This window comes from Eleutherodactylus coqui, chromosome 5, assembly GCF_035609145.1.
Source record: "Eleutherodactylus coqui strain aEleCoq1 chromosome 5, aEleCoq1.hap1, whole genome shotgun sequence".
NCBI classification, from domain to species: domain Eukaryota; kingdom Metazoa; phylum Chordata; class Amphibia; order Anura; family Eleutherodactylidae; genus Eleutherodactylus; species Eleutherodactylus coqui.
Window position 1 is genome coordinate 195617791 of NC_089841.1, and position 12867 is coordinate 195630657.

General features: G+C 45.9%; 1 protein-coding gene across 1 annotated transcript in view; it reads left to right on the forward strand.

The window, feature by feature from the left end:
* Positions 1–1473: 1473 nt before the first annotated feature.
* PRMT5 (protein arginine methyltransferase 5) overlaps positions 1474–12867 on the forward strand; it is a 29261-nt gene continuing 17867 nt past the window's right edge. Inside the window, exons 1-3 of the mRNA XM_066603960.1 lie at positions 1474–1609; positions 3288–3406; positions 11162–11247. Coding sequence (XP_066460057.1) covers positions 1509–1609; positions 3288–3406; positions 11162–11247 — 306 coding nt within the window. The 5' untranslated portion in view covers positions 1474–1508. The remainder of the gene's footprint in view (positions 1610–3287; positions 3407–11161; positions 11248–12867) is intronic.

The following is a 12867-nucleotide window of genomic DNA, read 5'->3' on the forward strand; positions in this document are numbered from 1 at the left end:
AGAAAGACGGGCAGAAGGGGGTAAAGGGTGGGGATGGAGTGCCCATGAGAGGTCAGCTAACCACGTCATCAGTGTCTCAGGACGCATGCACACAGGCAAGTTTTAGGCAGGTTTTTTTAATGAAGTTTTGAAGCCAAAACCAGGAGTGGATCCAAAAAAGAGAAGTTGTATCTGTCCTTTATTCTTCATTCACATGAGCGCATTTTGCGCACCTATTTTATTCGTGCTAACAAATATGCAGCATGTTCTATTTTCACGCGTATTGCGCATGATAATAGCACATCTTAAACTTAATTGCCCATTGAAATCAATGGAAGCTTGCTTGTATGCGTACAAAAAACACTGTAAAATACGCACACATGCGCACAAAAATACAATGCGCATCATGCAAATGCACACGCAAATACGCTTTACATGGGATGACCATCGGCTAAACGACTGCTGACGTCGTTGGCGCATATGTAGAGCGTTTAGACAGAGTTCACAGCTGGATCGCATGCTTCTTGCTCAGCGCTTCACCCTCTACGTGCCGCCAATCAACTACTGATGAACTATCCTGAAGATAGGGGATCGGTAGTTAAAGTACTGGAATTGCCCTTTAAGATGAGAAAGGAAAGTCTACAAAGAAATCCGATAAATCCAGGGATTGTATAAATAAATGGCAATATATACCCAATATACAGTCTTGTCATTGTGACCAAGCAGCAACCCCCGACCTGTTCTAGACACTTTGGAAAAGTGGAGTAACTATCGATTGGTACTTTTTGGCACCAACCAATAGTAAATCTGTCTAAAATGATCTGAACCAAAATTGGTGCAATTTACACCTGAATTCTGCCCCACCAGTAATAAACGTGCCCCATTTTTTGTAATAAAAATGATAACTTTCTTATGTCTGCTGTAAGCCATGCTTATAGAAATAACATAGTATATATAACCTGGATAAATGACATTGAGGGCCTCTATAATACAACCTTTCAATTCTTACTGTATTGTTCATAAAATCCCAGCAGCGCATCTTTGGCAATAACATAAGCATTACCAGCGGGTAATAAGAATATTATTACGTCTATGGAACAAAAATGTCAGGCCGAGCCAGCCAGGAGTCGAACCTAGAATCTTCTGATCCGTAGTCAGACGCGTTATCCATTGCGCCACTGGCCCCTTGACATACAACAGGGTTTCAATCCCACCAAAAAAAGGCAGTGTTTTCGCGCTGTGATTGGTTAGCTTGACTGTTGCTATGGTTGTCTAAGGGCGTGTTTCCATGCTATGATTAAGCCGGCTTCTTGAATGGAACGCCCCTTGTTCGTCTATCTCTTCTCTGATAGGCTGCTCGTTCTTCTGTAATGCCGTGACCGCATGACGCTCATGAACAGATAGAGGTAGCGCTGCTGGGATTGGCTCCTTACTCTCCGCCCATTCTCCTTTTCTATTGGATGACGTGATTCTTGTCACAAGGGAGGGCGGGACTTGCCCAGCGCGCGTGGAGTGATTCTGTGTTCAAGATGGCGTCAGCGGGCAGCGGGGGAGGCCGGGTGTCTAGCGGCCGGGATCTCAACTGTGTGTCTGAGGTGGCGGAGGCCCTGGGGGCTGTGGCCAAGCAGGGGTGAGACTCGGGGACTAGAGTGCTGTGTGCCGGCTGCGGTCACGTGTCGGTGGTGCGGCATGTATGTCCAGCGGTGCTGCACATGGACGGGACTAGTGGGGCTCCTGCTCACAGCGCCGTGGGCCGGGTGTCCTGCAGACTGGGGACACGGGGCTGTATGTCTCGCTGGAGTACATCACACCTGCCTGCTGGGTCCAAGTTTAGGGGGTTTGGGGGACTTTGTGCATTTTTTTCTTTTGATGACCTATTGTAAGCATAGTTAATCAGTAAATGAATGGTGGGGGTCTGCAGCTCGGGACCCCCACTGGTCAGCTGACTCCCAGAGCTGCGCCTGCACTACCAGCCTGGTGCTGTGCTAGGCTATGATTGGGGGTCTGCAGCTTGGGACCCCCACTGGTCAGCTGACTCAGAGCTGTGCCTGCATTACCTCCCTGGGCCACTGCAGTATGGATAGCAGGATCTGCTTCCTGTATTGTCAGTATTTGCAGTGATGCTGGGTATAATATGATTGGGGGGAGTCCGACTGCTGGAACCCTCAACTGAAAATCATAGCTACAGCCTGCAGAGGGGAAAGATGATCTAATGGCCACACATAGTATTGCTCCTCAGCTATATACACAGCAGCTTATTCTGAAAAGTTCCCCAAGGAGTTAAAGGGATTGTTGTCTTAGTTAAGGAAACCTCTGTCCCCAGGTGCCCATGTGTTAAAATAAGGAATCGGTGGTTACTCACCTCTCTGCTCCCTGCTTGTCTGCCGCTGCTGGCTCCTCTGTCTTTGTTTACAGGCTGCTGTGACATCACATAAACCTGCTGTGACATCACATAAACCTGCTGTGACATCACATAAACCTGCTGTAGCAGCCAATGACAGTGCTCAACCATGATTGCTCAGCGCTGTCATTGGCTGCTGCAGTTTTTGGTAGACAGGCTCAGACTGACTGCAGCCTGTAAAGTGATGTCACGGGGAAACTGAAAGAGGCGAGTGACCGCTGATTTATTTTAAGGTGTGGAGGAGCCGGTGATGGGGTGGGGGGTCTTGAACTCGCAAAAACAACCCCTTTAAGTACGCGTTATATAAAGCAGTGATAGGCTGATTTCACACCTGCTTTAGGAGTTCCACTTTCCTGTTCCATTCGGGGAGCAGCAAAGGGGCATCCCAATGGCCGACGGCTCCATCTTAGGACAGAATCGAATAGCGCTGACGGGACGCAATTGATTATAATGTCCACTCGCTTTCCGCTTAGCCGCAAGAAAAAACGTCGCACATGTCGCTTTTTCTTCCGGTATTTTGTGCCGATCTGTGACAGAGCTTCTGACCACAGGTTCCAACACGGATGTGAGACCACCCATACACTGCCCAACCAATACAGGGGGTCAGCCAGACCATCACTAACAACTAGTCTCTCTTGGAATGCCCAAGACTGGCACGAAGGGACAAGTTGGCACTGAGCTGAGGGCAAAGACATTAGTCAGATTTTTGAAGCGGGGGGGGGGGGGGGGGGATTTCCACTTCAGAAGTTTTGGTTGGCAGGGATCCGATGGCCAGAATGAAATGACTGACCCTCTGTCCTCTCAGTTCCATCAGCTTTCCGTTGAGTATGTTATTTAATGTGTTGTCTCTTACTGGCGTATTGATCTTTGGGATTTCTTATGGTTTGCTTTCTATGTCTTTTCTTAGTTTTGACTTCCTGTGTATGCCAATATTCCACCCACGCTTTAAGAGAGAGTTCCATCAGGAGCCCGCTAAGTCCCGTTGTGGACCACAGACCCGATCAGATCTACTCCTTTCTGGACGAGGTACGTTATTGATTAACCCTCAATATGTCCTTCAGTTTATTTGTTTGAAGATCTATATATCATAGAATGGTAGAGTTGGAAGGGACCTCCAGGGTCATCGGGTCCAACCCCCCCCCCCCCCCCCCCCCTCTCAGTGCAGGATTTACTAAATCATCCCAGACAGATATTTGTCCAGCCTTTGTTTGAACACTTCCATTGAAGGAGAACTCACCACCTCCCATGGCAACCTGTTCCACTCATTGATCACCCTCACTGTCAGAAAGTTTCTTTTGTTTTTTTTCCCTAATATTTTTCCTAATATCTAATCTGTCTCTCCTCCCTTTCAGTTTCATCCCATTGCTTCTAGTCTTTCCTTGTACAGATGAGAATAGGGCTGATCCCTCTGCACTGTGACAGCCCCTCAGATATTTGTAGACAGCTATTAAGTCTCCTCGGGGCTTCTTTTTTGCAAGCTAAACATCCCCAGATCCTTTAACCATTCCCCATAGGACACGATTTGCAGACTGCTCACCATCTTGGTAACTCTTCTCTGAACTTGCTCCAGTTTGTCTATGTCTTTTTTAAAGTGGGGTGCCGAGAACTGGACACAGTATTCCAGATGAGGTCTGACTAAGGAAGAGTAAAGGGGGGATAATGACCTCACGTGATCTAGACTCTATGCTTCTAATACATCCCAGAATTGTGTTTGCCTTTTTGGCTGTTGAATCACATTGTTTACTCATGTTCAGTTTATGATCTATTAGTATACCCAAGTCTTTTTCACATGTGCTGCTCCCATTCTGTATGTGCTTTTTTTTTTTTCTTCTTTCTTTTTTTCCCCTTCTTATTTACTCTTCCTCTGTTGTAGGACTTTTGCATTTCTCCTTGTTAAATACCATTCTGTTAGTCACCGCCCACTGTTCAAGCTTTTCTAGATCTTTTTTTTTATACTCCCCTCTCTTCCCTAGTGTTAGCTATCTCCCCTAGCTTTGTGTCATTGGAAAATGCGATCAGTTTCCCATCAATTCCCTCCTCCAGATCATTTATAAAAATGTTGAACAACACTGGGCCTAAGACAGAGCCATGTGGTATCCCGCTTGATACACTCTTCCACTAGGATGTGCAGCCATTTATGACCACTCTTTGAGTACGATCACTCAGCCAGTTGTGAATCCACCCAACAGTTGCCTTGTCAATCCCATATTTGGTCATTTTTTTTCAATAAGTATGGTATGAGATACTTTGTCAAATGCTTTACTAAAGTCGAGATATACTATATCTACTGTATTTCCCTGATCAACCCAGTTGGGGATTCTGTCATAGAAGGAAATTAGATTTGTCTGGCATGACTTGTTTGGTACAAACCCATGCTGGCTCTGATTAATTACTCCATTTTCATCCAAGTACTTGCATATACGCTGTTTAATAATTTGTTCAAAGATCTTTCCTGGTATAGAAGTCAGGCTCACAGGCCTGTAGTTTCCTGAATTCACCTTCTTCCCCCCCCCCCCCCCTTTTTTTTTTGGAAGATAGGGACAACATTTGCCCTTTTCTAATCTTCTGGTACTTCTCGTGTTCTCCAGGAATTTTTAAAGATTATAGCGAGTGGTTCACCAATTACCTCCGATACTTCCTTTAGTATCCTAGGATGTAATTCATCTGGACTTTGGGACTTGAATTCATTTAAGTTAGCTAAGTGTTCCCTCACCTTCTCTGTTTATAGATAGGCTGCATTCGTTTATTCCCTCAATAGCACAGGGAAGATCCGTTTGTTCCATCTACTTTCTGAGAGAAAACGGATACAAAATAGGAGTTTAAAAGTTCGGCATTCTTAGCCAATTCACCATTTTCATCCTGTAAGCCTCCAATAGCATTTTTGACTTTTCTTTTGAGATACCTCCTAAATCCTTTTTTATTGCTTTTGGCCTTTGCTGCAAGCCTCAATTACTTATTAGCTTTAGCTTTTCTGACACTTTTACAGTTTTTTCAGACCATATTATATTCTTTAGATATTCTCCCCCCCCCCCCCCCCCCCTTTCCATTTGCTAAACATATTTTTCTTCGTTTTTAACGTGTGTAAGTTCTATGTTCATCCATCCTGGTCTCTTTAAATGTAATATTTCCCAACCTTCTTGGACATTTCTGTCCTTAAAGGGGTTGTCTCACGCCGAAACGGGTTTTTTTTTTATTCAATAGGCCCCCCGTTCGGCGCGAGACAAACCCAAGGGATGGGTTAAAAAAAAAAGTTTATTACTTACCCGAATCCCCGCGCTGCGGCAACTTCTTTCTTCCTTTACCAAGATGGCTGCCGGGATCTTCACCCACGATGCACCGCGGGTCTTCTCCCATGGTGCACCGTGGGCTCTGTGCGGTCCATTGCCGATTCCAGCCTCCTGATTGGCTGGAATCGGTACACGTGACGGGGCGGAGCTACGAGGCCCAGCTCTCCGGCATAAGCGGCCCCATTCACCAGGGAGAAGACCGGACTGCGCAAGTGCGTCTAAAAACGCCAGAAGACAGCGAATTTAGATGGAACCATGGCGACGGGGACGCTAGCAACGGAGCAGGTAAGTGAATAACTTCTGTATGGCTCATAATTAATGCACGATGTATATTACAAAGTGCATTAACCCCTTGAGTGGCAGGTTTCCTACCACCCTGTCGTGCCCACCAGGGCAGGTTTTTTTAAATGGTCTAATCATTGAATTTCAACTAGTTTTGCAGTTGCGTCTCAAGAGCCATAACTTTTTCATATTTTCATTGACATGGCCATATGAGGGCTTGTTTTTTGCGGGACAAGTTGTGATTTTTTAAACAGGGGGGAGGAAAAAAAGAAATGGGGGAAAAAAGAAAAAAAGGGGCCATGTCATTAAGGGGTTAAATAATGTATTAACTTCCTTCTCTGGGTCATTACGACGCACACGGATACCACATGTGTGATTGTATTTTTGATTTTTTACAAAGTAAATGGAGACAAGTGTTTTTTTAATTTTTTTAATTTTTTTCCTTTTTTTTTTTTTAATTTTTTTTTTTATTTTTTGTCCCTTTAGGGGACTTCCACAGAGACCCATCAGGACCCCTGATCACATTCCGGGGGTCCGATGGTGACAGCCCTTTACATGCTGCAGTGACAACCCTTTACATGCTGCAGTCACATAGATTGCAGCATGTAAAGGGTTAACACAGCAGAGATCGGAGGTTTTCTCTGATCTCTGCTGTAAGAGCTAGAACCTAGCTGTCCTCTGACAGCTAACAACCAGCTCTCCCTGCCACAGAGACCATCGGCTTGCTTCTGACAAGCCGATGGTCTCTATGGCAACTTGTAAACAAAGCAGGACATTGCCGACATGTCAGCAATATCTTCTGCTGGTTTTTCAAAGCCCTTGCACTGCTCTGTGTGGGTCTGTGCAGGCAGAGCACACTGTCACAGCTTGTGGCATTGTGCTCTGCAGCTCCCATAGTGATACATAGCCCGGAAATCTTCCGGGCTATGTTGCTATGAGCAGTGGAGCTCGTCCCCGGAAATTTTCCGGGCGTGCCACTCAAGGGGTTAATATGGCCATACAGAAGTGTATAACCCCACTTGATTTCACGAGACAACCCCTTTAAGAACATCCAGCCATTGGATTCTTCCTATCCTCTTTCTGAGTTCATTAAAATCTGCCTTTCTGAAATCCAACCTTGAGGTCTGGGTCTTCTCAGGTTTTCCTCCCCTTTTTATCCAAAATTTAAGGATAGCATCATCACTGCCTCCTAAGGTCCCAGCCACCCGTACTTCCTCAACCATTTCCTCCCTGTTGGTAAGAATTAGGTCCAAGATAGCAGATCCCCTTGTTTTTTCTTTAACCTGGAAGATAAAGTTGTCAGCAAGAGCAGATAAGAATTTGTTGGATCCATTACTTTTACCTGAGAGATTCCCAACAAATGTCTGGATAGGTAAATGCCTATGACATCATATCTCTCTTTGTGTTAGGAGCTACAATTCTCCTTGTTTGTTTCCCATGCTCTGTGCATTTGTGTAAAAACATTTTAGTTTGTGATCGGTGTCTCTTGCTCCTCTACTTTCCTTCTGAATTTTTGTCTTTTTTTTTTCTTCTTTCTTTCCACTTCTAATAGCAAGGATATATTATATACACTCATTGTAAAAAAAATACTATGTGTTGTCAGAATTCAATAAAACGTTTCTTGTGTGATTGTAATGTTGATATAAGTGATTATTACGATATCTGAGCAAAAAAATTATTTCTTGCACAAAACTGACCACGCTTAAAAAGTCTCTAGTACCCTGTTGAGCTGCATCTAGTTTGGAAACAAGTTGCGATGCTGGTGGGTATGGAGGAATACAGGATAGGTATCCTGTGGTATATAGGTCCACATTCGCTGTAACTGAGACTCTCTAGATCATGCAAACTTGTAGGCTGTTGAAGTTGGCGTCCCCAGACGATCGCACCACACCAGCAGTGGGGGCAGTGTGCCGCTTCATGTCAAAGGCAGGACTGAAGTGCTCAACCCGAGATCTCCAGACAGGAACATGGCTATTGTCAGTGCCAAAACTGAAGCTGGATTTGTCACTCAAGACAACCCAGTTCTACTTCATAGCAGTCCAGTTTTGTTGTTCATGACATTACTGCACATCGTGGGTGGGTGTCAAAACATGCCAGGAGACCGAATGTCCTTCAACCGAGTGCCTGAAAATGGTTCTAACTGATACAGGGGTGTAACGATGGTGCCACCTGTCTTTGGATGGCAGACAACTAAACAGTTGGTGCTGCTCGTGCTTGTTAGACTATCCCTTCTTCTGGTCTGTCGATCCCTTCTTTGGTAGCTGATGTCATCCAGCCTCTCTCAAACGAGATCTTTCCTCCCACAAGAGTGGAAGGTGATGACCATGAACGCTGGCCTCCGAGGCTGGGTGGGTTCATCGTCAGCCTTACAGTGTAACGACAGTGGACCAGCTCAAAACACTCTCTCCATATCAGTGTCCTCGAGTTCGGAGTCATTCACCTCTCCCTGACTTAATGGTCTTAAATTCTGGCTGCTCACCTGCTCTGTGTTCAACACAACAGCTGTTGTGTACATAAACCATCAGGGTGACACAAGAAGTGCGGTGGTGATGGAGGCTGCTGAAAACCTGTGCTGGACAGAAGTGCACCTTCCAGCCATCTCAGCCATTCACATCCTTGGTGTGGAAAATTTGGATGGCTGACTTTCTCAGCAGGGAACGAGTAAGTCTTCACAGACCTATGCACCAAATGGGGCGTCCAGACTCAAGTCGGCTCTCTATGTTTGTGTCACGGTCTCTTGATTCTCACGCCATAGCTGTGGATGTCTTAGTGATACCATAGAATTGGTACTCCTTTTTGTACATCTTCCCACAGATTCCTCTAATTCCATGGCTCCTCAAGAAGGCCGAATGTAGGACATCGATCTACTTTTAATAGTGCTGAACTGGCTACATCAACACTGGTACGCCCACCTCATATCTCTTTTGGTCCACACACCCTGGCGTCTTCCGCCCAGACAGGATCTGCTGCGGCCAGGCCTAGCACTTCACTCACGTTTGCATATGCTATGTTTGACAGCGTGGCTGTTGAATGTTCAGTCTTTAGATTGCAGGGGCTCACGGACCCATTGTTTGGACTATGCTATAGGTCAGGAAACCCTCATTCTCTTACATCTATCATAGGGTGGGCAGATTCTTCTTAAGATGGGGTGAGCAATTGGACCCATGCACTTTTCCGTTCCTCGTATTCTTTCCTTACTCAAAGAAGGTATGGATATGGAATTGAGCCTTGGTTTCTTTAAAAGATCCAGCTTCAGCACTGTCAGTCCTCTTCCAGTGTTCCCTGGCTTCCAAAGTTGCTTGTGTACCTTTTCTTCATGGAGTGGCACATTCTGCCCCTACTTACCACATCCCATCAGCATGATGGGTCCTACACTTAGTCCTAGACGCATTGCAGGTGTCTCCCTTCAAGCACATGTGTGAGATCTCTCCATCTGCTGTCTTGGAAGGTCACCTTTCTGCTAGCCATCTCTTCCATCTGCCATGTCTCTGAACTCGCCAGGTTGTCGTGTCGATCCCCTTTCTGGTGCTGCATTAGAACAATCCTGTGCTTTGCCCAGTCCCATTCTTCCTCCCCATGGTGTGGTTTCTTCTATCCACCTCAATGAGGAAATTGTTCTGCCCTCCTTCTGTCCGGAGCCACCATGCCCTACGGAACATCTCCTTCATAAGCTCAATGGTGTCTGGGCACTGTTAAACTATCTCTCTTGCACAGAATGCTTCAGCCATTCTGATCCTTGGTTTCTCATTGCAAAAGGCTCTTGCTGAGGTCTGGCCACCTCTTAAGTCAACAATCACCTGCTGGATCAGGTCAGTGATCATGGAGGCCTACCGACAAGCCAAGGGCAGAACCCTGCCACTTTGGGTAACTGCTTACTCTGCTAAAGCGGTGGGCGCATCCTGGGCAGTATCCCATAATGCTTCTGCTCTTCAGGTTTGTAAGGCTGCGATCTGGTCTTCGCTTTATACGTTCACAAGATTTTACAGGGTGCATACCTTTAGCATCATCTTCCGCTGCTCTTGGGCGCAGGATTCTGCAGGCAGCAGTACCCTGATCACATTAGAGGTACTTCTGGCCTACCCTATAGGGACTGCTGTTGAACTTCTTGAGGTCGTCTGTGTGCCTCAATGACAGTCGTGAAAACAGGATTTTATTTTTGTTACCCACCGTAAAATCCTTTACTCAGATGTTCATTGGTGGGCACGGCACCCACCTATTTGTTTCGGGAGACCCAGCTGTGTTGCTATTATGGGCTTCCCCTTTTTACTTCATTTGGTTGACATGTTCAATGAGCCCTCGGGCTCTTCTCTCCTACTGCTTGCCTACAAACTGATTTAGCTGCAGGAGGGGTATAACTGGTAGGAGTCAACTCTTTTTTTGCCTAGTGTCTGCCTACTAGTGGCAGGAGCCATACCGAAGTCTTCACTGAGTCCCTTAGTGAACATCTGCGAAAAGGGTTTACGGTGAGTCACAAACACTCCTGTTAAAGGGGTTGTCCCGCGCCGAAACGGGTTTTTTTTTTTTTCAACCCCCCCCCCGTTCGGCGCGAGACAACCCCGATGCAGGGAGGTAAAGAAAGCTCACCGGAGCGCTTACCTGAATCCCCGCGCTCCGGTGACTTCTCTACTCACCGCTGAAGATGGCCTCTTCCTCCGTGGACCGCAGCTCTTCTGTGCGGTCCACTGCCGATTCCAGCCTCCTGATTGGCTGGAATCGGCACGTGACGGGGCGGAGCTACACGGAGCTACACGGAGCCCCATAGAAGACTGCAGAAGACCCGGACTGCGCAAGCGCGGCTAATTTGGCCATCGGAGGGCGAAAATTAGTCGGCACCATGGAGACGAGGACGCCAGCAACGGAACAGGTAAGTATAAAACTTTTTATAACTTCTGCATGGCTCATAATTAATGCACAATGTACATTACAAAGTGCATTATTATGGCCATGCAGAAGTGTACAGACCCACTTGCTGCCTCGGGACAACCCCTTTAAGCTTGTACACTATAGAAAGGGCTCCGGCCACTAGAAAGAAATATTAAGAAATGAATCGCCATAGATTCTTGGACTGAAAAATGGCGTTAAAATGTGTGCATTCACTTTTTAATGCGCGCCCGTCTGGATTTGGTGTAGTTCTAGTGTACACACTAGTAAATTGAAAGCCTCACAATTTCAGCAATGTCGTTGGTTCATAGGGAAATCTATTCTTTTACAGACTGGAATACCCTTATTGTAGGGAAGCTCTCAGAATGGATAAAAGCCGATTCAGAAATCCCACCGATCCGCAAAACTTCAGAAGCGGTAAGGGCAAATGGTAATTATGACAGCAGCTATTAACCCCATGGCACACGTCTACTTTCACTCAGTGTAGATGGATGTGAAATATAGTCCAGACACACGGTTTTATATCATGCAGGAAACTATTTCCGTTGTAACTAATTCATTCTTGTTGATTGCTGTGTATGTATTTTGTGTGTGTTTTATATATATAATAGATATCATTTACATTCTATCTATATCGATCGTATAAGACGACCTTTTAACCCCGAAGAATCTGCTCTGCAGTCGGGGGTCGCCTTATACGCCGGGTATACAAAAATCCCCGCCTCCAGAAAGCTAATGCTGTGATTGGCTGACGCCGCGTGAGTTAGCCAATCACAGCCATTCAATTACCTAATTGAATGGCTGTGATTGGCTAACTCACGCGGCGTCAGCCAATCACAGCCATTCAACATTGAATGTCTGTGATTGGCTAATTCACGCAGCGTCAGCCAATCACAGCATTAGCTTTCTAAAGCGTTTTTTTTTTAAACACTGTATTCCCGGCGTATAAGGCAACAGTTGGGGGGGTTGCCTTATACACCCCGTCGCCTTATATGCCGGAATATACTATGTATATAATCTCTTTAGGTATTTTAGAGCAGTTACATGGACCATAGGAATCTGAAGACTGAGAAGTTAACTGAGTTATGAGCAAGTGTTGTGGGCATGCTCCTTTGCAGAGGCCATTGTGCACAGAGAGGAGGCGGCAAGTTGTGACCATCACGTATTGGGAGTGTGGATTTTTGCATCATCTGCTATATACATGTGACTGCTCTAAAACACCTCAAGATGGCTTTTCCCAATACCATTTTCCAAAAGATACAATAAAATCTAGATAGGGTGGGGGGGGGGGGGGTGTGAAAGAATATTTTCTCACGTGGCTTTTAATCACTGAAAAATCTAGGTAATGCATTCTCTTTATTAATCCGTCATTAAAGCTGATTACAAGAGACTAGAATGACTAAATAAAAACTTGGATAGCTATTAACTAGAGATGAGCGAACGTACTCGGTAAGGGCGATTTCGCAATCGAGCACCGTGATTTTCGAGTACTTCACTACTCGGGTGAAAAGTACTCCGGTGCGCTGCGAGTGAGCGGGGGGTTGGAGAGGGAGAGAGAGAGGGCTCCCCGCTGCAACCCCCCCCCCCCCCCCACAGTGCACCTGAGTACTTTCCACCCGAGTAGTGAAGTACTCAAAAATCGCGGTGCTCGATTGCGAAATCGCCCTTACCGAGTACGTTCGCTCATCTCTACTATTAACCCTTTCCAATCCACTGTCTAACATCTAAAGATATTATGATTTAAGGCTGTACAGCTCCGATGTTGGAAGACGTCCGTCGGGGTTCTCTTACTGTATATTGCCAGCCTCTCTGCTGTTGGAGCCTATCCAACGTGTCACCTCATGCAGTACTGGCTTTAGCTAGCATATAGTGCCATTGTATAATGGCAGAAAAAGAGTAAGCCCCCTAGGAAAACCAGGATACAAATTGGATTGGAAAGGGTTAATACTCATAAATGAACTTACATTTCTGAGTTTGCCAGACCCCCTCTCTCATGTTGGAGTCATAGTAACTTGGATTTATTTGTTTGCCTCAAGG